The sequence below is a fragment of the Lithobates pipiens genome, unplaced genomic scaffold (genome assembly GCF_037356315.1).
Source record: "Lithobates pipiens isolate NorthernLeopardFrog02 unplaced genomic scaffold, aLitPip1_a1.2 Scaffold_8, whole genome shotgun sequence".
In the NCBI taxonomy this organism is placed as follows: domain Eukaryota; kingdom Metazoa; phylum Chordata; class Amphibia; order Anura; family Ranidae; genus Lithobates; species Lithobates pipiens.
Window position 1 is genome coordinate 482,101,378 of NW_027507903.1, and position 24,626 is coordinate 482,126,003.

The window sequence follows — 24,626 nt, forward strand, 5'->3', positions numbered from 1 at the left end:
GCAAGACTTTGCTACAGCACAGCCGAACGCAGACCCAGCCAGCTCCAGGACACACACCGCGGGAGATGCCCACTGTGTGTGACACATAGGAGCAAGAGAGCGAAGGAGGGGAGTGCTGTATGTGATCCAGGCAATGCCATGGTGACTGAGTAACCGGTGGCACAAACTGGAACTTCTAGTACTGCAGAGACAAGTGAGAAACCAGTGAGCATGATGCTGGGACCTCTAATTCTACAGAGACAGGAGGAGGGGAGCCAGTGGAACATCTAGCCCTACAGAGACAAGTGTAACCAGTGGGACATACCGGGACTTCTAGGCAAAGCCATGGTGAATATGTATTGATGGGGCACAGTGAGACTGCATTTGATGAACAGTGAGGCTGCATTCACGGGTAGAGTGAGTCTGCCTTGATGGGCACAGTGAGGCTGCATTCACGGGCACAGTAAAGCTGCATTTGATGGACAGTAAGGCTGAATTGATGGGCACAGTGAGGCTGCATTCACGGGCACAGTGAAGCTGCATCCACGGGCATAGTAAAGCTGTATTTGATGTACAGTGAGGCTGCATTGACGGGCACAGAGAGGCTGCATTCATGGGCACAGTGAGGCTCCATTCACAGGCACAATGAGGCTGCATTCACGGGCACAATGAGGCTGCATTGATGGGCACAGTGAGGCTGCATTGATGGGCACAGTGAGGCTGCATTGATGGGCACAGTAAAGCTGCATTTAATGGACAGTGAGGCTACATTGATGGGCACAGTAAGGCTGCATTGATGGGCACAATGAGGCTGCATTCAGAGGCACAATGAGGCTGCATTGATGGGCATAATGAGGCTGCATTGATGGGCGAAGTAAGGCTGCACTGATGGACACAGTAAGGCTGCAATCACGGGCACAGTGAGGCTGTAATCACGGGCACAGTGATGCTGCAATCATGGGCACAGTGATGCTGCAATCATGGGCACAGTAAAGCTGCATTTGATGGACAGTGAGGCTGCATTCATGGACACAGTGAGGCTGCATTCATGACCACAGTGAGGCTGCATTCCCGAGCACAGTAAAGCTGCATTTGATGGACAGTGAGGCTGCATTCACGGGTACAGTGAGGTTGCATTCATGGGCAGAGTGAGGCTGCATTCACGGGCACAATGAGGCTGCATTCACAGGCACAATGAGGCTGCATTCACGGGCACAGTGAGGCTGCATTGATGGGCACAGTAAGGCTGCATTGATGGGCAAAGTAAGGCTGCACTGAGAGGCACAGTAAAGCTGCATTTAATGGACAGTGAGGCTGCATTGATGGGCACAGTGAGGCTGCATTCAAGGGAACATTGAGGCTGCATTCACGGGCATATTGAGGCTACATTGAAGGGCACAATGAGGCTGAATTGATGGGCACAGTGAGGCTGCATTCATGGCCACTGTAAGGCTGCAATCACGGGCACAGTGAGGCTACAATCGCGGACACAGTAAAGCTGCATTTAATGGACAGTGAGGCTGCATTCACGGGCGCAATAAGGCTGCATTCATGGGCACAGTGAGGCTGCATTCACAGGCACAGTAAAGTTTCATTTGATGGACAGTGAGGCTGCATTCACGGGCTCAGTGAGGCTGCATTCATGGGCACAGTGAGGCTGTATTCACGGGCACAATGAGGCTGCATTTACGGGCACAATGAGGCTGCACTGATGGGGAAGGTGAGGCTGCATTTATGGGCAGAGTAAGGCTGCATTGATGGGCACAGTAAAGCTGCATTTAATGGACAGTGAGGCTGCATTGATGGGCACAGTGAGGCTGCAGTGATGGGCACAATGAGGCTGCATTCACGGGCACAGAGAGGCTGCATTCATGGGCACAGTGAGGCTGCATTCATGGGCACAGTGCAGCTGCAGTCACGGGCGCAGTGCAGCTGCAATCACGGGCACAGTAATGCTGCATTTGATGGACAGTGGGGCTGCATTCATGGGCACAGTGAAGCTGCATTCATGGGCATAGTGAGGCTGCATTCACAGCACATTAAAGCTGCATTTAAGGACAGTGATGCTGCATTAATGGGCACAGTGAGGCTGCATTGATGGGCAGAATGAGGCTGCATTCACGTGCACAGAGAGGCTGAATTCAAGGGCCACTCACGGGCACAGTGAGGCTGAATTCATGGGCACAGTGAGGCTGCATTCACGGGCACAGTGAGGCTGCGTTGATGGGCATAATGAGGCTGCATTGATGGGCAAAGTGAGGCTGCATTGATGGACAGAGTAAGGCTGCATTGATGGGCACAGTAAGGCTGCAATCACAGGCACAGTGAGGCTTCAATCACAGGCACAGTAATGCTGCATTTGATGGACAGTGGGGCTGCATTCATGGGCACAGTGAAACTGAATTCATGGGCACAGTGAGGCTACATTCATGGGCACAGTGAGGCTGCATTCACAGCACAGTAAAGCTGCATTTAATGGACAGTGATGCTGCATTGATGGGCACAGTGAGGCTGCAATGACGGGCACAGTAATGCTGCATTTGATGGACAGTGGGGCTGCATTCATGGGCACTGTGAAGCTGCATTCACGGGCACAGTGAGGCTGAATTGATGGGCAGAATGAGGCTGCATTCACAGGCACAGTGAGGCTGCATTCATGGGCACAGTGAGGCTACATTCATGGGCACTGTGATGCTGCATTTCATGGGCACAGTGAGGCTGCATTGATGGGCACTTCTGAGGCTGCATTGGTCTCTTGCACCATGTCTGCAGTCTCTGACCACCTCCTGTATCATGTATGCATTCTCTGACCATCTCCTGTATCATGTCTGCAGTCTCTGACCATCTCTTGTATCATGTCTGCATTATATGACCATCACTTGTACCATGTCTGCAGTCTCTGACCATCTCTTGTATCATGTCTGCATTCTATGGCCATCACTTGTACCATGTCTGCATTGTCTGACCATCTCTTGTATCATGTCTGCATTCTCTAAAAATATCTTGTACCATGTCTGCATTGTCTGACCATCTCTTGTATCATGTCTGCAGTTTCTGACCATCTCTTGTACCATGTCTGCAGTCTCTGACCATCTCTTGTATCATGTCTGCATTCTCTGACCATCTCCTGTATCATGTCCGCAACCTCTAACCACCCCTTGTCTTATATCATGTCTGCATTCTCTGAGGGAGTTTGGAGCGGAGTCAAGAGAGGGCGTGCTGCCAGGATGGCGATCATGTGAGAAGTCAGACGTGTGGACTGTGGAGAGGAGACTATAGGATAAAACCATAGCCACCAAGCTGGAGCTGACTGACTGCCCTGCACGGTGCATCTGAGAGGAGGTCAGTGACAGTGATGCCAGGCCAGTCTGAGGGGGGTCACTGATGTAAAGGGGGGAGGGAATACAACAATGTAAGGGGGTCCTGTATAGATAGATAGATAGATAGATATAAAGCCCGATGTGCTTTCATATATAATACATCCTTCAAATGTGCTTTAAAATGCATGGTTTTCTCTTTCATGAACAAAAAAAATAATGACGTTTGCTGTTGGGCTGGTATAATAATGCTATGGGGCTGGTATGAATTTTTTTCCAGGGCTGGTTTTTATTCCCAGTCTGGCCCTGGTGGCTGGGAGGAGGCAGTTCCAGACACTGTAATCCTTAGTGACCCCAAGGACTCTTCTCATGCTTTCACAAACATGCAGTGCATGGCTTCCCTTATTGTTCAAAGCCTGTGAAAGGACCTGGGAATTTGTGGCATCAAGAATAAGGATCAATTTTGGAAGCTTTATTGTATGACACTGATCACTCTAAATTGATCACTAGACTCTGGTAAGTTACACAAATCAAATTTGTTGCGCTAATACACGAATACTAAAAAAAGCTGCTGACACAATTGTTGACATGTAATAATAAGAATATGGGATTAAAGTGTAGCACTACTCAAAAAGTGGTAATAAACAAAAGTTCATATTCATAATATGTATTGAAGAAAATTCCAGGATTACATTGAAACTCTGTCAAAATGAAGGATTTTCAATAAGATGAAAGACAGAGGACCCGTCACCAACACCCAAAACAACTGACCTTTACCGTCAGCAAATGGGTCATACAGCAATTGTTTTTAATAGGTTGCGTCCGCGTTTCCTCACACTCAGAAACTCCCTTATTTACTAGAAATCCTCACTTCACTGATCCGAAAGTGTATCAGCCTCTTCCCAAGATGGCTTTGGCATGAAAACAACCTCCAAGGGCATAGCTGGTGGGACGTCTGTGTTCCAGATCTTCTCGTTCTTGAAGATCTGGAACACAGACATCCCACCAGCTATGCCCTTGGAAGTTGTTTTTATGCCAAAGCCATCTTGGGACTAGGCTGATACACTTTTGGATCAGTGGAGTGAGGATTTCTAGGAAATAAGGGAGTCTCTGTCTGAATGTGAGAAAATGTGGATGCAACTTATTAAAAACAATTGCTGTATGACCCATTTGCTGACGGTAAGGGTCCGTTTTTTTGAGTGTTGGTGACGGGTCCTTTGTCTTTCATCTTATTGAAAATCCTTCATTTTGACAGACTTTCAATCAATTTAATCCTGGAATTTTCTTCAATACTGATTATGAATATGAACGTTTGTTTACTACCACTCATGGAAAAGCTAGTTCTCATTCTTCTGTTGGTCAAAGGAGGAGAAGGGGGCCACCTCAGTGACACATTTCAACATTTTTTTTAAGTCCAGTACCCAGAGCTGTCAGCTCAACATCCCATCGGCAGTATCTGTATTAAATGTTGAAAGATTATCTAGGGGCGAAAACAGACATGGAGAGTTTTTCAGTAGACAACCCACTGGGTTTCTGGGTCATGAGAATAGACCACAGGCCAGAACTTGCCCAGTATGCAACTGAGCTGCTGTGCTGTCCTGTATCCAAAGTGCTTTCAGAATGGGAAAGTGCTGACAGAGGTTTTGTGACAGATAAAACAGCACGTGTGTCCACAGACTTCATTGACCAGCTGACATTTGTAAAAATTAATCAGTCCTGGATTAGCAGCAGCTATCAAGCCCCTGATGCCGATGTTGCTGATTAAGTGTTATTGGGATTGCAAATCACTGCAAGACTGTCTAGGCTGCCTAGCTTTGTGGGTGTTGATTTTATCTTGAAGTCATTTTTTCGTATAGGTTTCATGGGCAGAGTTAACACCCAAGGACCAATTTTTCCACAAAGGTTTGACAGGTGCATCGAATTAAGTTTTTTTACAGCAAGGCCAATTCTTGATTTTATCAAGACTACCTCTAGATGGTTACGGGGTGAAGACACTATCAACACTCCAAGACCAATTTTTGCACAACTGTGTGACAGGGTGTCAAATTACATTTTTTCACAGCAAGAGCCAGTTCTTACTTTCATAAAGACTACCTCTAGAACAGTGGTTCTCAACTCCTGTCCTCAGGACCCACTAACAGGCCAGGTTTGCAAGATAACTGAAATACAGTGCCTTGAAAAAATATTCACACCCCTTGAAATTTTCCACATTTTGACATGTTGCAACTATAAACCTAAATGTATTTTATTGGCATTTTATGTGAAAGAGCAACACAAAGTGGCCCATAATTGTGAAGTGGAAGGAAAAAATATAAATGATTTTCAATTTTTTTTTACAAATAATCTCCGTATAAATTTAATCTCAGTATAAATACAGCTGTTCTGTGAAGCCGTCAGAGGTTTGTCAGAGAGCCTTAGTAAACAAACATCATCATGAAGACCAAGGAACACATCAGACAGGTTGGGGATAAAGTTATGGAGAAGTTTAAGGCAGGGTTAGGTTTATAAAAAAATATCCCAAGCTTTGAACATCTCACAGAGCACTGTTTAATCCATCATCCGAAAATGGAAAGAGTATGGAACAACTGCAAACCTACCAAGACATGGAAGTCCACCTAAACTGACAGGCCGGGTAAGGAGAGCATTATTCAGAGAAGCAGCCAATAGGCCCATGGTAATTCTGTAGGAGCTGCAGAGATCCACAGCTCAGGTGGGAGACTCTGTCCACAGGACACCTATTAGTTGTGCACTCCACAAATCTGGCCTTTAAGGCAAGAAGTAAGTCATTGTTGAAAGAAAGCAATAAAAAGTCCTGTATGCAATCCACGAGAAGCCATGTGGGGTACACAGCAAACATGTAGAAGAAGGTGCTACAGTCAGATGAGACAAAAATTGAACTTTTTGGCCTAAAAATAAAACGGTATGTATGGAGGAAAGCTAACACTGCACATCCCCCCTGAACACACCTTCCCCACCAGGTGGTGGCAGCATTATGTTGTGGAGATGTTTTTCTTCAGCAGGGACAGGGAAGCTGGTCAGTTTATGGAAAGATGGATGGAGCCAAATACAGGGAAATCTTAGAAGAAAACCTAAAATATATAATGTCGCCCATCATGTCACCGCCGAAGAGGAACATTACTGCCTCATCATCTCTGGACAAATACAGGCGACAGGAGAGGGACCATGCAGAGCAAGATGGCGACCCCCCGCCCTCACCTACGGAGCACACGGCGAACGACACTGCCAAGGTACTGGAAGCTATCTCTGTAGATTGGCCAATCACCAGATGCAGGTGAATGCTCACCTTTGGTTCATTAACCGGATAACCTCTACTCACAACGAGTCAGTCTGTACACTGTTCAGTCTTCAACATGTGAGTGCAATAATCTTTTAGCTGTTTTATAAATAAATTAATTGGGAATTACTACACCATGATGGGTATTTATTTTCTATGAGGATTAGCTAAGCACTATACCCAATAGCATATTGCCTGAAGCGTGTACAGATTGACCCGTTGTGAGGAGTAGTTATCCGTTTAATGAACCAAAGGCGAGAATTCACCTGCATCTGGTGAGTGGCCAATCTACAAGGTGGTGGCGGTACACAAGAGTGAAGTTTAGTTGCACAATTACTACATGAAGAAATAGGAGTTGGTGATCACTCACTGAGGCTATTCACTTGGGACTATACCTTTATGGAAATGTCTTTTTTGTTGGATTGATATTATTTGGTCATGCACTTCATTTATTTGCTTAGTCTTCTGTTTATAAATTGTGTTTTTTTCTCACAAAGTGGGATTTATTTTGAGGTTCACTAATTTTTGTATTTGTATTTGCAATTTTATTGTTGGGATCTAGCACATAAAAGCACAGTTTTTTGAACACACACACATATTTATATATATATTTTTTTTGGCTTTGATTATAACATATTTCTTGGCTTTGATCATATAATATGTGGCACAATGGATATGGTTTAAAGTTTTATTTCAATCAGTGCAAACTGGCTGGTTTGATCTAGATTGGGCTTTAAAGTTATTGATATTACACTAGTGGTGAAGTATATATAATATATATAAAGAATCCCCAATATCCCAACTCCTACCATCCGATTTCTCTACTGCCGGTAGACATCAAAATATTGGCAAAAATATTAGCTACCCGTCTTAATCCAATTATTCTATCCCTTATTCATCCTGATCAAACAGGGTTTATGCCCGGTAAGAATACAGCCATGAATATCTGTAGACTCCACATAAACCTTCAGGTGTGTCATGAGACAGTGGGCAATAGGGCAGTGATAACTTTAGGCGTTTGATTCTGTGGAGTGGGGGTAGTTGTGGGAATGCCTTAGGGGATACGGATTTGGCCCAAAATTTATTAAATGGGTTAGGCTGTTATACTTCTCCCCAGAGGCCCGAGTGGCAGTGAATGGGCGATTGTCTGACCCCTTCCCTCTGGGGTGGGGGACTCGGCGTGGCTCACCATTATCCCTGATATTATATGCACTAGCGGCAGAACCGCTTGCCATATCACTTAGAACGAATCCAAATATCCATGGTCTTCGGTTGGGTTCCCTTGTGGAGACAGTGAGCATGTACGTGTATGACATGCTTTTGTACTTGGAGGATACAGGCCCATCTTTACAGGCTGCCCTCCAGACCATTGAAGACTTTGGAAAACCCTCAGGGCTACACATAAATCAGGCAAAGTCACAGATCTTACCCCTAGACCTGTCCCCGCCTGCGCGAGATGCCTCATCTCTCCCACTGCACAGGGTGTCATCCATACAATATTTAACAACATAGAGCCGCTGGTCACCTATTTGAAAACTCAAACGCAATTCTGGGCCCGACTCCCATTAGGCATGATGAGAAGTATCAAATTTTGTCAAAATGATTCTGCTGCCAAAACTCCTGTATAAGTTTTGGCACTCACATACACTTATCCCTTTAAAAATCTTCAAAATGCTAGATAACATCCTTAATACCTTTATCCGGGGGCCCCAGCAGGCGTAAGATGGCATGGGGCACCCTAAAAAATCCAACCTCCTCGGGGGGAGCGGCTCTCCCAGACTTCCACTCATATTATATAGCTGCCCAATTGTCCCATTTTTACCACCTAAATAAGACAGACGGACCTAGATACCAAGCCCTGACATGCAAGAGGCTAAACAGCTGCGCACATTCCCCCTTACAAGTACTGTTCAGAGGCAGAGAGGGAAGGGGGGGAGTGGAGGGTTGAAATCTATTACTTGCACATCCCAAACGCATATGGGAGATTGCACTCATAATGATCGGTGCTGACTTTGTTCACTCACACACGCCTCTCTAGCACAACACCCAATTAAGGGAGTTGATGTCAATACTGGGTACCAGCATCTAGGCATCCAAGGGAATAATATATTTGCACCAAGTAATTACCCCACTTGGAGTGCATAGTTTTCAAACACTACAGGACGAGTTTGAGCTACCTTCACATATGATATTTAGATATGAACAGATGTGCCATGCCTTTCAGGCCCAATTCACAGACGGTTTCCCTAATCCACAAACATTAACCATGGTAGATGTTATAATGGGCGAGGACCCCTCCAAATTGATTTCTACTTTGTACAATATACTGAGAATTCGCTCAGTAACACGAATCATAGACACAGCTAAGAATAGATGGGAGGAGGACGTGGGCCCACTGGAGGAAGCAGACTGGGAGGAGATTCTAGAAAACACCAAAAAAGTTTCCCCTAGATTCTCTGAGCGGTTGACCCAACTGTATATCATACATAAATCCTATCTTACACCAGCACGAATTGCCAAATATCATGTCAAACAAAACCCGAGCTGCCGAGGTGTGCAGATGACCCTTGTACATTCTACCTTCTGATATGGACATGCCTGGACATCCAGACTTACTGGAGACAAGTTATACAATTTTTGCATGACCGCATGGGCTCACCTCTACAATTGGACTCCAAAACTTGCCTATTGGGCCTACTCCCAGATGCCACAATTGACAAATTCCTAGCCACATTCTTGTACGAGACTCTGTTCAGTGCTAGGAAGTTGATAGCAAGATACTGGATGCGGAACGTCCCCCCCCCACAGTCCAAGCTTGGATAGGCGAAATAATCTTAACTCTACCATACAAAAAGTCATATATCCACACAGGGGGTGTCCTACCAAATACAACAAGGTCTGGGATAGGTGGCTTGATACCCCTGACACCTGTACTGAATAGGCCAATACAACTACACATAAACTTGGAGCCCACCGATATCTAGATGGACACGCAGGTATTACATTATAATGTGTATAGAATAGTTATAGGAATTCATGAAGCCGGGAGATGGCATGTAATCTGGAGACTACCCTGGAAGATAGCAAATATAAATATATACATATTTTTTAGGTAACCAGGACAGTATTTATATATATGCTTTGTGACTTTATAATTTTATATACACCGTGCACAGAGCCTGTATGTTTTGTTGTTTAATTGCAAATAAACTTGTTTTTTTTTTCAAAAAAAAAAAATATATATATATAACATCCTGTGAACCTCCACTGACTATAAAACCAGTACTGACTGTAAAACCAGTGATTTCTCTTTTGAATCAGCTGCAAGCGTTACACATGTCTCATAAAGCATGCAGAGGTAATCAAATCAAATATATATATGCTGCGCTATCAGAAGTGAGAGCCTAAATCATAAAATATTTTGCTGTTTAAAACACAAAAGTCCATAGGATCATAAAAAGCAATTGATCCAAAATGCTCAAAATAAAATGAAAGTGCTTCAATGTGCTGTGCAAAAATGATGTCGATCTATAGCCTCATACACACGATAGGACTTTGTACAAACTTTCCCTTGGATTTTTGTACAAAGGGCGTCGGCCCTGAACTTGTATTGCATACACACAGCAGGACTTTTTCAGCCAACTTTCACCAAATCATGTGGTTTTTCTGCTCTTTACCGCCACCTTTGGTCAACTTCTGTATTGTTGTCTGATCTTTTGCATTGGTTCTGAGCATGCCTGTTTGTACTTTGTACAAAAGTCCTATGGTTTTCTGTACACATGATCAGACTTTGCTCCATCGGACTTTTGTTGCCAGAAAGTTTGTCCGTTCACACAGCCAACAAAAGTCAGATGAAAACCAAAAAAGTTTGTCCGATTGAGCGTACACACGGTCGGATGTTGCTCCATTTGCATGTTTGCTGTCAAAAAGTCTGATCGTGTGTATGGGCCTTTAGAGTGCACCAAAAATATCCATGTGGTTTGGTAAATGAAGTTGATCCAATAGCAAGATGCTGTGTTTTCATTCAGGTGTTCCCCCCTAGGTATTGGACGCTCACCTTAAGGCCCATACACACGATCAGACTTTTTGACAACAAACATGCAAATTAGCTGTTTTGGAGCAACATCCGACCGTGTGTACGCTCCATCGGACAAACTTTTTTGGTTTTCATCGGAGTTTTGTTGGCTGTGCGAACAGACAAACTTTCTGGCAACAAAAGTCCGATGGAGCAAAGTCTGATCATGTGTACAGAAAACCATAGGACTTTTGTACAAAGTACAAACAGGCATGCTCAGAACCAATGCAAAAGATCAAACAACAATACAGAAGTTGACCAAAGGTGGCGGTAAAGAGCAGAAAAACCACGTGATTTGGTGAAAGTTGGCTGAAAAAGTCCTGCTGTGTGTATGCAATACAAGTTCAGGGCCGACGCCCTTTGTACAAAAATCCAAGGGAAAGTTTGTACAAAGTCCTATCGTGTGTATGAGGCTTTAGAGCGCGTGACCTTGCTGTTAAGCCTGGTCAGTAAACGCATTGAACCACTTCTGGGTTCAGCAGTATATCCAGAATCCTGGACTGGTCCCCGCTTATGCCTCAGTATGTCAATAGAGAAAGGAGGACTTCATGGTGTATGTTAAAACAATTTATTGAAACGCAATAAGAGATCCCACACAGGGTACTCACAATAGCCAGGTGCGTCAGTGTGCCACTCTACATAAAGAGCGAATGAGTGGGAGAAACCGGCCGATATCTTCCTCAGGGGGCAATAATTATTGCCCCCTGAGGAAGATATGGAAACCCCTTGTATTGACACGCGTTAGGGAAGGGGACAGTATGGAACATTTGACAGGCTATCTGCTGGGAACGATCAGCACACCATTGCGTTATCGGCCGGTTTCTCCCACTCATTCACGCTTTATGTAGAGTGGTGCACTGACACGCCTATCTATTGTGAGTACCCTGTGTGGAATCTCTTATTGTGCTTCAATAAATTGTTTTAACATACTACTCCATGAAGTCCTCCTTTCTCTATTGACATACCGAGGCATAAGTGGGGACCAGTCCAGGGTTCCCGATATACTGTTGAACCCAGAAGTGGTTCCAATGTGTGTACTGACCAGGCTTAACAGCAAGGTCACTTGCACTAAGGTGAGTGTCCAATACCTAGGGGGGAGCACCTGAGTGAGAACACAGCATCTTGCTATTGGATCACCTTCACTGCATTTACCAAAATCGCATGGATTTTTTTTGGAGCACTTATAAATTGTCATCATTTGTGCACAGCACATTGAAGCACTTTCATTTCATTTTATTTTGAGCATTTTGGATCATTTGCTTTTTATGATCCTATGGACTTTTGTGGTTTAAACAGATAGACATTTATCACATGAATGCCCACTGTCACTTTATTTTATTCAATCATAGTATCGCATGGCTAATTTTTATCATTATAATTTTCATGTTTTGCACTATTATCACTTTATAGTTATTATTTTATAGCATAATATTTTATCATTTAGGCTCTTACTTCTGATAGTGCAGCGTATATATATCTATATATATATATCTATATATATCTGATTAGAAGAAAATTAGAATCTGCAAAAGACTTGAGACTGGGGTGGTGGTTCACCTTCCAGTAGGACAACGACCCTAAACATACAGCCAGAGCTACAATGGAATGGTTTTGATCAAGGCATATTCATGTGTTAGCCCTTGTACACACGGTCGGAGATTCTGACGGAATGTGTCCGATCGGACCATTTTGTCGGATATTCCGACTGTGTGTGGTCTACATCTGACTGTTTCCGTCGGAATATCCGACGGACCAAGTTTTCCAACATGTCGGTAAAATTTTCCGACAAAATGCTCCGATCGGACATACTCCAATCATGTATAGAGAATTCTGATCGGACAAAGTGCCACGCATGCTCAGATCAAATTCCTACACCAAAGCTATTGGCTACTAGAGTGAACATAGTCCCATCGTAACGAAATAACGTCATCACGTCGGATTTTACGACAACTTTGTCCGACCGTGTGTATACAACAGTTTCGGACAAAATCCGACGGATTTGGTTGTCGGAATCTCCGACCATGTGTACAAGGGCTTAGAATGGCCCAGTCTAGACCTAAATCTAATTGAGAATCTGTGGCAAGACTTGAAAATTGCTGTTCACAGAAGCACTCTATCCGATCTGACAGAGCTAGCGTTATTTTGCAAAGAATGGGCAAAAATGTAATTCTCTACATGTGCAAAGCTGGTAGAGACATCCGCAGCTGTAATTGCAGCGGAAGGTGGTTCTAAAAAGTATTGACTTTGGGGTTGAATGCAAATGCATGACAAACTTTTCACATATTTATTTGTAAAAAAATTTATAAATAATTTTCCTTCTACTTTATAATTTTGTGCCACTTTGTGTTGGTCAATAACATAAAATCACAATAAAATACATTTCCGTTTTGGTTATAATATGACAAAATGTGGAAAACTTCAAGGGGTATGCATACTTTTTCAAGGCACTGTATCCAAAGTCTGTGAAAGAGACACCAGAAAACCAGAAAAAACATTGTTAATCTTGGCCGGAGTGTACTATAATTTGGCTTCATCACATAAGGCTTGCTCACTGTGGTGCAAAACATTGTTATTTTCATCCAAAGTCAGCCAAAGATACTCCAGACTTTATCCTAAAAATATCTAATCTTGTTCTGAGTGCACTAAATTGTGGCGTCAAGCCATTGTTTACTATATTTAAAGGAATTTTTAATTTGTATTGTTTTTATTGTTTCACGTTGTTTCACTTTGATCATTAAAATCACAAATCTTTTTTAAAAGCTTTTTTTGCATTGGCACATTTCCCCCACGACAGTACCCAGGCCCCCATACCCTTGTTATGGAGAATAACTTGCATATAATAACAATAATAATAATATAAGCCTTCAAAATGGGGACCTTTGATTTTTCTTGCTAGGGTCCCATAGACTTCAATGGGGTTTGTTTTTCCATGTCCAAACTTTTGCAATGTTTGAGAATTCTGGTGCAAACTCTAACTGTGAATATCAAATCAAGAGCAAAAATTCTAGCACCAGACCGCCTGTGTAAATCTAAAGTGGTAACCTGTAAAGGCCTTTAAAGTGTTTCCTATGGATAATTTAATGTGTTTGTAGTTTGTTGCCGTACCACAGGCTTGCCCAATTATAATGCATGACAGGTTTGGTATCTATTTACTCAGCATAACATCATATTTTATATTGTACCAAACAACCAGGTATTATAATTGTGTTTTTGTGCTTTAAAATACATAAAAAAAAAGTGTTTGAAAAAAAACTGCGCAAATACCACGTGACGTAAAAAATTGCAACCCCCACCATTTTATTCTTTAGGGCCTCTGTTAAAAAAAATATATATAATATTTAGGGATTTAAGTAATTTTCTAGCAAAAAATACTGATCTTTTTAGTGTTAGAAAAAGGCCTGGTCTTCAAGTGATTAAAAGACTCTACATTGGCATCTATTTAGTTAAGCATGCATAATTGCCCTAGAATTATTGCTTTCACTTCAGCATGTGCAGCGATATGTAACTTATGTAGTGCAATCAACATACATATACCCCCCGAAGGGTGCGTTTATGTTAATATATGTAAGCAAACAAGGTACATCCCACCTGACTATCAGATGACAGTGGGCTTATCAGATTTAAACACAGCCAGGAGTGTGTGCAAACCTCACACTCACACCTCACAAAGAGCATTGGCCAGTGACTCAAAATGCTGTATTAGTTTTGTTGAAATATTTTTTCTTACATTGAAAATATGTGCATATCCCCTGCACATCCCTGTAGCTGCAGCTGCTGTTTTTTTGGCTCTTCATAACAGCCAGCAGGGCATTTCCTGCTGGTTTCAATGGTAAGAGAACACACTCTTGGGCACCCTTCACACATGTATGTTCCAAGCAGGAAGCTGGACACTGCATGGTGTAGACTTTAGCCATGCAGTCTGCCCAGTTGCTTGATTACATTTTCAGACCTGTTTCTACAACAATAATCAAGTAGCTACAACACAGCAGAGTTAAGATTCTACCATCCAGTGGTCAGCATCGAGGAACATGCTTATCGCCACCCTGCCTCTGTAACTTGCCCAATCAGAGAACGCTTTGCATTCATTCAGAGAATTCAAAGCATCCTCTGAATGGCACCCGTGCCAAGCGGCCAACCTCCTGCGTTCAGAATGTAGCATGCCAGCCACGGGACCCAGAAGCAAGTAGAGATCACTGGAGTAGCAGTGACTACTTCAGTGAATTCTAGCTTCCAATGGCATTGGCCAGGTATGGTGCATACATACTGTAGTTATAATGGTCCAAGCTGGGTAAATGTAACTATGTATAAATTATCCATAGCTGGCTGAATTATTAAAGATGCAGGCTTTTATAAATTACATGTTTAAGTGGATATTCACTCTCTAAATCAACATTGACTATTTGTAATCATTATGCTGCTAGCATTAATAGATAGGAAAGTATATCATATTTACTTGTTTTAAACTTTTTTTTTACATTTCTTCAGTTACTTCCTGGTTTCCAGGCCTAGGAAAATTATGTCATACACCCCAGGTCTCTTCAGGAGTGGAGGAGGGGTTTTCTCAGCTAAGCACACCCTCTTGCCTGTGTTCCATTAGAATCGGCGACCTGTCAGAATTGGTAACGGAAGTGACGTTCCGTCACAATACTGCGGCGGCCATCTTGCTACAACCCGCACTCGTCTGCAGTAAGCCTGCAGTCAGAAGGCGGCAGCAGACTTTTTTTACACTCAGCCAAGTCTTGCATTTCACAATTATTTTTACCAGTAAACTGAGCTTATATAGAAAAATACAGTATTTTGAAATCCATGACACTGTTTTGATGTTGAATTTTAAAAGCAGCGGCAAGCCTGCTGATCTCACAGGTTTGCTAATCTGACAGAACTCCGCTGCTTTTAAAATTCAACTTTAAAACGTCTGATGGATTTCAAAATACTGCATTTCACTATATAAGTTGTGTGGGGTGTACGAAGATGGCCATTGCGGTGTTGTGACGGAACATCACTTCCGTTACCTAATCTGACGGTCGCCAATTCTGACAGAACATCTGCATGCCTGAATTAAGGTTGAATGGATACCAGGAAGTAAATGCTACAAGAATCATCTTCCCTTTCTCCAGATGGCCATGGCTAAAACAGCTAGGGGGGCGTTTTTCAAAATGATTTCTCAACAAAATAAAGCATTGAGAAATAGGGGATTTGTGAGCTTCTCCAGGGTTCTAATACCGTCAAGAAATAAGAATGGCTTTAGATAGATTTTAAAGCCACAATAAAGTGCAGAATTATATATCTAAGAAGAAAGGTGATTAATTATAACTAAGACACTGAATGTGAAAAAGCATGCCCAAGGTAGGAAATAAAAAAAATGATGAATGTAGATTTTGAGCAACTTGTTTTTCGTGACAATTCAGCACTCCAGCTAGACCAAGAATTGTGCAACTCCAGATGATGCAGAGTTCATCTGGAAGGAGGAGGAGGCGCTTTCTCAGCTAAGTACACCCTCCTGCCTGCATGCCTCAGCTAAGGGATTCCAGGAAGTAAATGCTACATGAATCTTCTGCACTTACCTATGTCAGAAATGCTAGCGTTGTGTTTTCAAAATTATTTATCATCACAATAAAGCATGGAGACATGGATGGATGAGTTTCATGTGAATATTAAAAATTAATTAAATAGTGTTTTTGGTGCTCACATGCAGTGTAGTTATGCTTTTCAGGAATATTACAGTTGTTTTAAAAGCTTGCATCTTGCCTAAGCCGTTATGTTTCTTTTTTGTTTTCAGTAGGTTTTTATTGGGTTTTACAACAATACATAAATATATTTTATTGTCAGGTTGCACATACATCAGTGGTCATCCACCCTGTCCTCAGGGCCCACTAACAGGCCAGGTTTTATGTATTACCTTGGGGAGATGCAGACTAGAATACTGCAATCACTGAGCAGCAAATGATATCACCTGTGATGTATTTCAGTTATCTTGCAAACCTGGCCTGTTAGTGGGCCCTGTGGACAGGGTTGATGACAGCTGACATACATGACTGTTTAAGACTCGGCATATGTTAAGTGTACCAAGCAAAGTGACAGTCGTCTTAGCATGTGAGTGGATTTTGAATAGGGTGCTAAGAAGAGGTAGTGGAAAAAATGCTGTGCCATAAAATAGGCCCTATTGTACTTAACCGTTATTGGTTCATGCTCATGGACGTTTGTCGACATTTTAGATACACCTAATGTAAAATTCCTGGTGCTTTTTCACAGCTGGGAAACCACAGGTAGCATGTTTGGCCTTCCATACAGGTGAATGGCTGTATGCAGCTGTACTTTTGCAAACTCTGATGCTTCCTTCAACTGGCGCATACCACATATTTCACACACCTGAAAATTTTGCACTTGGAAAATACCTCATACGATAAGCTGATGAATGAAACATTGGTGTTTACAAGAGTATGCTACATACAACCATTTGCTTGTATGACAGGCTGTAAACAGCTGGAGACCTAATAATTTTTATTTATCAAAAAGGATATCACTTAAACTCCAAACGTTCCACTTTCCAATGCACTAGGAGACTTTACTACTGCTTGGTAAGGATCAAGACACATACAGTAGAATACAAGAGAGCAAAATTAATAAATAACAAATACTGCTTGGAAGGAAGGAAGGCACAAAATAAATAGACAATTACATTTTAGGTTAGAGTTAGGTCTCAGGTCAATTGTGTTGCATTATATAAATTCTTACTTGCATTCCAATCACAGCATAGATGAAAAACAGCATTACAATGAGTAGAGCCACATAGGGAAGAGCCTGTAGAAAACCAGAAATACAGATATGATCAACAAGAAAAGGTTTGCAAGAATTCAGCTATAGAGCATCCATTTGTCCTCACAGTAATTTTAGATGGTAAGCAGGGACACAGGCTGACTTGCTAACCACTAGTGCCAGGCTGTGTTATTTCCACATCTGAGACCTAAAGGAGCTTTATGACCCCATACTGTTAGACGTGTTTTAAAAACAAAACCAGGCTCCTGGATCATTATATTCCCCCCCCCCCCCTTAGAGCAACTTGAAATGTTGCTCACCATGCCATGTGATCAGACCTGTACATAGGAAGGGACATGTCTGGGCTCAGATGCACTGCATTACCTGGAAAGACTTGATGAAGGTCCAGAGCAGGGTGCGGATTCCCTCTCCTCGGCTGAGAAGCTTCACCAAACGCATGACTCGAAAGAGCCTGAAGAATGTGATGGAGATTCTGGAGTTCTCCTCACCCTGCTAGAACATACAGTGAACATGGATTATAGCGCACACCGCAGCAAGCAATGTGGACACCCACATTGTGAGAGAAGTCACTGCCTATTATACTCTCCTTTCTGCTCTGCCCAAAATCTGAGGTCTAGGGTTAACAACAACCTCAGATCCTAGCTATCCTAAAGCCTGAGCAACTGATTAGCAACAGTTGCCTGAGCAGCAACTATGTATATTAAAAATATGTTATTAAAGCTACCAATTCTGTGGAAAATCACAGAGGATATCTCAAGGCTTATGGTGACTTTTTAGAAAGTCTGCATAGTTATCTACCCAATAGCACACTGCATTGGCAGAATATTGAGCTTGCTGAGTCTGTCAATATAACATAGTAATGTTTTGTATTCCCTAAAGAACCCCAAATAAATCCTATGCCTCAACCTCATATTAGAAAAAAAACTGTCAGGTTACAAATATCTGTACTACATTTACTGACTTATTTTTCAGGATGTATGTTACAAGGCTATCATCTTATTTCTTTATTTTTAGGGAGTCCTTGACCCAGAAGAAGCACCTGTCCCAGGTCAGTGACTCACTAAACAGTAAATTGGGGATCTAATTTATGTCTCTGGAACATGTTTCTGGTAACTAGTTTAGGCTCTTTTTAAAACAAGAAACTGCAGTTTGCATTGCTGACTTGTCTACGTATTGCCAACCTATCTCTGTTCGATCAAGAGATCCTGGGCCAATGCTGTCACCCAAATCTTCAAATATCCAGGGCAGTGCTAATCTACAGCAGGGCAGAATTCGATTGATTAGTGAGCGGTTGGCAATACTGTAGGTCTCCAACCCCAATGAGGAAGGAGATCAAAACAAAAATTCACGTTTCTTTTTTTTTTTTACAGCCATTTATGTAGTGTAAATTCTAATAATTTAGTTGTTTCTAGGTATACCACTCAGAAACAAAATATATTATGCTTTGGTGGGGTACCCAGGATCTAGAAAATTGATAGTCTAAAGGCTACTGGATAATGGCCAATAAATAGCTACACTACTGTATGTGCAAAAGAGAGGTCTTCTTTAGAAGCCTATGTCTGCTTCCTAATCTCTCCCTATTTCTGTTCAGCCTGCTTTGTGCAGAACATGCGACTACATGGGACATCTAAAGTTTAAACAAAGAAAAATGCTAATATTTCACTAAATCCATTATATAGCTACAAGCTTAGTCTACACCACCCTGGTATTCATGTAACCCTAATCCCCTTCCTTTCCCCAACACAGCTGCTGCAAAGAAAAAAAACATCAAAAAAGAGGACAGAACCGCTAAGTTTTTTTGCTGACGACGTGCCAGGCTGTTAACACCTTGCACCCCAGAAAATGCCAGACAGCTTTGGACAGTTATGAATAATTAGATGTCTTGCAAGCTACAGAGTGGCTGCTTAGCACAATTTGTCTCAATTATCTTAACATCTTTTTGGAGACATGGAGATGGCCAACCTGGACTGCTTCCTAAATTGTTATAAATTCCCAGTGCCTGGACTGGTTCATGTAAATTGATTTTATTTAGTTTCAGATAAAATGATCCATAAATATCTGTTGGGGATTTAAAGTGGACCTATATCCAAAAGTATGAATTTACATACAGTGTGTTATCAGACTTTTTGGGATGGATAAATACACAGTTGCCTAGGTTTAAAATAGTTGCCTGTTATGGAGAAAATGTTGCTCCAGGCTCCCTCCTGTGCTAAGCATACGTCTTAGGAAAAAGGCATGTGGATATGTGATCTCCGCTGAAGGAGGAGCAGAGTTCACATTGGCTAACCTTTCCCTGTAAATTGGACTGAAATCTCCCCAATGGGAATAAGACAGTAATTCCAAGCATTCCCTACTCAATGAAAACCTAAAAAAAAATGTTGCTTTAGTTTCACAAGTTTTTTTTTTTTTATTGAGATATATGCATAATTCAGTGCATATATGTTAGCAGCATTTTGGCAACAATCTATTTTCATTTCTGAATGTAAATAAATTGGACCTTTTGTAAAATTAGCTGTGCTACAAAAAAGAAGATTAGGGTCTTGATTAAGACCATGAAGTTGACAACAAAATATTGACTCAGACTACAAAATGGCTGCTAACTTGTAAGGGTAGCAGGACCATTTTAATATTTAAAGATATTGAAAAGTTTAGTTATGTGATGTATGTGTGTCAACTATTATTATTATTTTATTATTAAATAAAATTATTATATTATTAAATCCATAGGGAGAAGAACGCAACCTTTAACCTATTTGGTATATATTACTAAATTAATTTAAAAAAAAAACAGAATTTAGACTGACTGAGGAACAAAGCCTATCTGTTGATTTAAGATTTAAATCTTGGTTAATTTCTGTGCCCTCTGAATTATTCCTGTTGTAATTCCTGGAGCCTCTGGTCAATTCTTGCGACCTCTGTTACATTTCTTTGGCCTCTGTTTTTTTTCTATGACCTCTGGTTAATTATATAGGCCCTGGTTAAATTATATGGCCCCTGGTTAATTCCTGTGGCCTCTAGTTAATTCCAATGGTCCCAGGTTAATTCTAATGGTCCCTGTTTTTTTTCTCTGGCCCCTTGTTCATTTCTATGGCCCTTGGTTATTTCCTATGGCTCCTTGTTAATTTATGTGGTCCCTGGTTAATTCTTATGACCCCTGGTTAATACCTGTGGTCCATGGTTAATTATTATTGCCCCTGGTTAATATCTGTGGTCGCTGGTTAATTTCTGTGGATCTTAGTTAATTCCTACTGTCCTATTCTCAAATTGGCCCTGAATTTAAATCCTTCCAGAAGCATTTCTTGGTTTTAAGCACAGTCCTTTGCACTTGTCACTGGAGGGCGCACAGCATAGTCAAGTAACAAGATGTTGTGGTTCTACCAGGAAACCCCTATAAAAAAAGCCTGCTTTTGTGCATTATATAAAAGTTGGTTGAATGAAAACTGAGTGTTTTCTGACTACTGCAACTTAAATTTTTAAGACAGCTTTTGGAGACATTTGAAAGTTCAGAGATTTGGTTTGTAAGGAAGTCTAATTTGAACGTTTCATGAGCTCTTATTCTGGAGCAATAAACAATGACCGCCTTTTGTCTGCAACAAAAACTCTGCCGATTCTGTCCTCTCCCGGTTAATATGGCTTATAAGTTTAGCCAACTTTCATTTTGTCTGCCAAACTTGCCCAAGCAGAGGAGGAGTCCAAGAGAAAGCTTACAAGGTACAGAAATTAATACACAATAAACCACACAAGATCACATTTTAAGAGACACAAGTACAACATGGCGGCCAAAGGGCATGCACAGAGACTGGACAAGGATCGGAGATAGAAGAGCCCTGAGGTCAGGGGGCACACAGCTGTGACACGTGTGTCAGAGGAGAAAATAAAAGTGGGGGGCACAGTGCTCTGAACGGATCTTGGTCTTACCATATTGTGGCATTGAGAGTGTTCACCTGTCTTTAAAGAAAGGCAGACAGAGGTAAGATGTAATACCGGCTAAATCCACACGTGGGCACAGTACAGCAATATGATTAACAATGAGGTGGGGTGGGGGTAGCAGGAGAAGAGGAGGAGGAGGTAGATAGAAAGGACAGAAGAAATTTTGGGACAAAATACAATCAAATTGTTAACCCTGTACAGTTCTGGAGTTTGGATCTCTGCCACAACTACAACACTCATCTGCCATGCTGGCTGGATGGACTTGTGATGAATGTGGTTTAAATCTGCTGCCAAAAGAAGTTACCCAAGAGATGGAGGACTTTGGTAAAGGTGGCCTATCAATCTGCTATAATGTGGCCAGCCAACTTAATACAAGCTGTCCAGTTAACTTGCTACAGTACAGCCAATCAAATTTCTACAAGAGTGTAGAGAGATGCTTTCTTGAGGAAAAGTCATATCCAAGCTTAGGATACCATGGGTGATTTTAAGCAGCTTGGTTGAACTAAAAATCAGTACTGATTAATCGCTAAGAGTTGCTACATATTACTATATTTGTGAAACAAATGGCTCTCTCTGGAATGAGCTACACAAGTAGAATGTAATAGCAATGAACATAGTGTTATTAGCAGAGTATGAAGAGAGTATTAAGTGTCTTCTATTACTGGATTTTTCTTTTAAGGATCAAATTTGCTTACGCGGCTACTTCTTGCTACTTGTATACCTCATTCCATGGGGAGGCATTTGCTCCATAATTGTAGCGATTGATCACTACTCACATTCACATTCAACCAATAACAATTTCGGAAGTGCAATTGTGCTGCCAAAAAGGACATCTGTGTGAACAGAATAAAAGGCAGCTGCTGCTGTTTAAGGGTGCAGGGACCAGAGTGGCCCTCCTGATTCTGTCTTCACCACGCTGTGAGTCTCTGACTTGAAATGAACACTAAGCACAGTGAAAACCTAAATGTATTATTAAAGGAATAAATCTAGACCAAGAGAAGTGTGGAGGTTGATATTCCTGACCTCCATCTAAAAATGCTAATTGCCTGGTTGTCTCTGGAGTCAACCATTTCTGAGACACTGACTGAAATCAATAATATAGTCAGTGAAGTCACAACACCTAACTTCCATATCTGCTCCATGTTATATTTAAAAACATTTTTGACTTTATATACTTTAAATAATTAGAATGAAGTTGCAATTTTAAGATATTGGAGAATGTAAAAAAAGAAAAACTGTTTTCAATAAATTTGCTTTTGACGTGAATTCCTAAAATTCATTACCTCGCTTTGCAACTTTTAGTAATACATGAATTATATTTATTTTTTCTGTGCTCTCTCTATTCTCCAGCAGTGGTTGATTTTAATTGTACTGGAATATGAATCTTGTGCATACTGTTCAGCACAGGTGAATCAAAATTAGGAATACTATATTAAGTGTTATAGTGTATTGAAATTCAAAATTTTAATTTTCCACCAGAGCAGGAATAGAGGGAAATCTAGTGGGGACATCTGTTAACAAATATCTAAAGGGACCTCTCACTTTGGAGGAATTTCCTTCCACTTATTGCTGTCTGCACAGACAGGAAATGTAAGGAATGCTCAGCAGAGATGGGCCCAGGTTTGTTCCAAACCCAGAAGGAAGATGCCACTCCTGCCAACTGAGTTGGCTCAATCAACCTGTTCTGTACATAAGAGGACAGGATGCTTGTGACATCATTGACTTAATATTACCAAATCCATGCTTATTCGGAGGGTTTAACCTCAAATTTTTGGCTTTTCATAAATAGGAAAAAATTTGAAAATATTTAAGCAGGAGTGGGCAATTGTGAGGTGAAATCTAGGGATGTGTGTCATCATCTTGAAAGGCCGCCTCCACCCAGAACTCATATTTCAATATTGTGTGGTTGTCAGCAAGCTGTATAATGTTTCTGACTTTTTAAATGTCTTGGGAACACCCCAGTTCTCAGAAATCCACATGTTTGCTTACATCAGATTTTACAGTCCCATCCACCACAATCATTACAAAGCCAAAATGATTGTGTCATGGTCTCTCCATGAACTGGAGAACACATAATAATTGACCAACTGCAAGAAAGAGGCACCTTCTTTATGGCCTTGTGGGAGGGGCAGGGGCACAGACTACTGTCCCCCCCCCCCACATCTGAAGGGGGGTGGTGACACAAATCACTGCTGGGAAATATCACCATTGTGGGAGGGGAAGAGACAAATTACTGCAGGGAAATCTCTCCATTGTGCAAGAGGCAAAGACACAAACTACAGAAGGAAAAATCTCACCATTATGGGAGGGGTAAACATATAAACTACTGCAAAGAAATTTCACCATTGCAGGATGGGCAAAGGCACAAATTACTGGGAGGGAGATCACACCATTATGGGAGGGGCAGAGACACAAATTACTAAAGAAAAATGCTACCATTGTGGGGGGAGGGGTTGTGACGTAAGCTACTGTGGGGAAATCCCACCATTGTGGGAGCAGCAAGGAGTCAGTACTGGGAGGGAGATTGTATTGTTGTGGGAGGAGTAGAGACACAAACTATTGTAGGAAAATCGTATTACTGTAGGAGGGATGGAAACACAATTGACTGCAGGGAAACCCCAACAGTGTAGGGAAGGGGTGACACAAACTACTGCAGGGAAATCGCTCCATTGTGAGAGGGGCAGAGACATAAATTACAGAAGAAAAACTGACACAAACTTCTGTGTGGAAGATCTTACTGCTGGAATCCCAAAGACAAATAAGTTGGCAGTTGACTCAACCTACTGGAAACCACACCCATTGTAATATCAGATTTGGGAGGACCAGACTATTAAATCTATATTCGATTTAGGCAAACTTATTTAACTACAACTAAACCAAAACAGCGCACACAAGCAGAGACAGTACTTTATAAATGCCTCCACCGGGGTGACCCGTGTAGTACAGTAGAAAGGTGACAGAGAAGGGCAAGGAAAAGGGTGAGGTGAGACAGGAAATGAATTTCTATAGTAATTAACTTTTCAGTTTTGTCATATTTGGTGACATATAGAGGTGACAACCCACAGCTGCCTGGCTTCAAGTTTATGAATTAAAAGCTAAAAAAGGTTCATCAGGTTATCAGCAATAAACTGGGGGTGGGGGGGGGGGGGGGGGTGGGTACTTTCCTACACCCAACTAACTGCCTGTCCTTACTGGCACTTTCGAAATAAACCTTCCATCAGATAATAATATGGTGGCTGTCAATACCTCTCCT

The 24,626-nt window shown here is 41.8% G+C and overlaps 1 protein-coding gene across 6 annotated transcripts in view; it reads right to left on the minus strand.

The window, feature by feature from the left end:
* CACNA1C (calcium voltage-gated channel subunit alpha1 C) overlaps positions 1-24,626 on the minus strand; it is a 628,086-nt gene that overhangs the window by 111,354 nt on the left and 492,106 nt on the right. For all 6 annotated transcript variants that reach the window (XM_077468880.1, XM_077468877.1, XM_077468876.1 and 3 more), the window contains 3 exons: positions 21,362-21,391; positions 17,807-17,935; positions 17,402-17,467 (listed from right to left, as the gene is read on the minus strand). In XM_077468880.1, the coding sequence (XP_077325006.1) occupies positions 17,402-17,467; positions 17,807-17,935; positions 21,362-21,391 (225 nt within the window). The remainder of the gene's footprint in view (positions 1-17,401; positions 17,468-17,806; positions 17,936-21,361; positions 21,392-24,626) is intronic.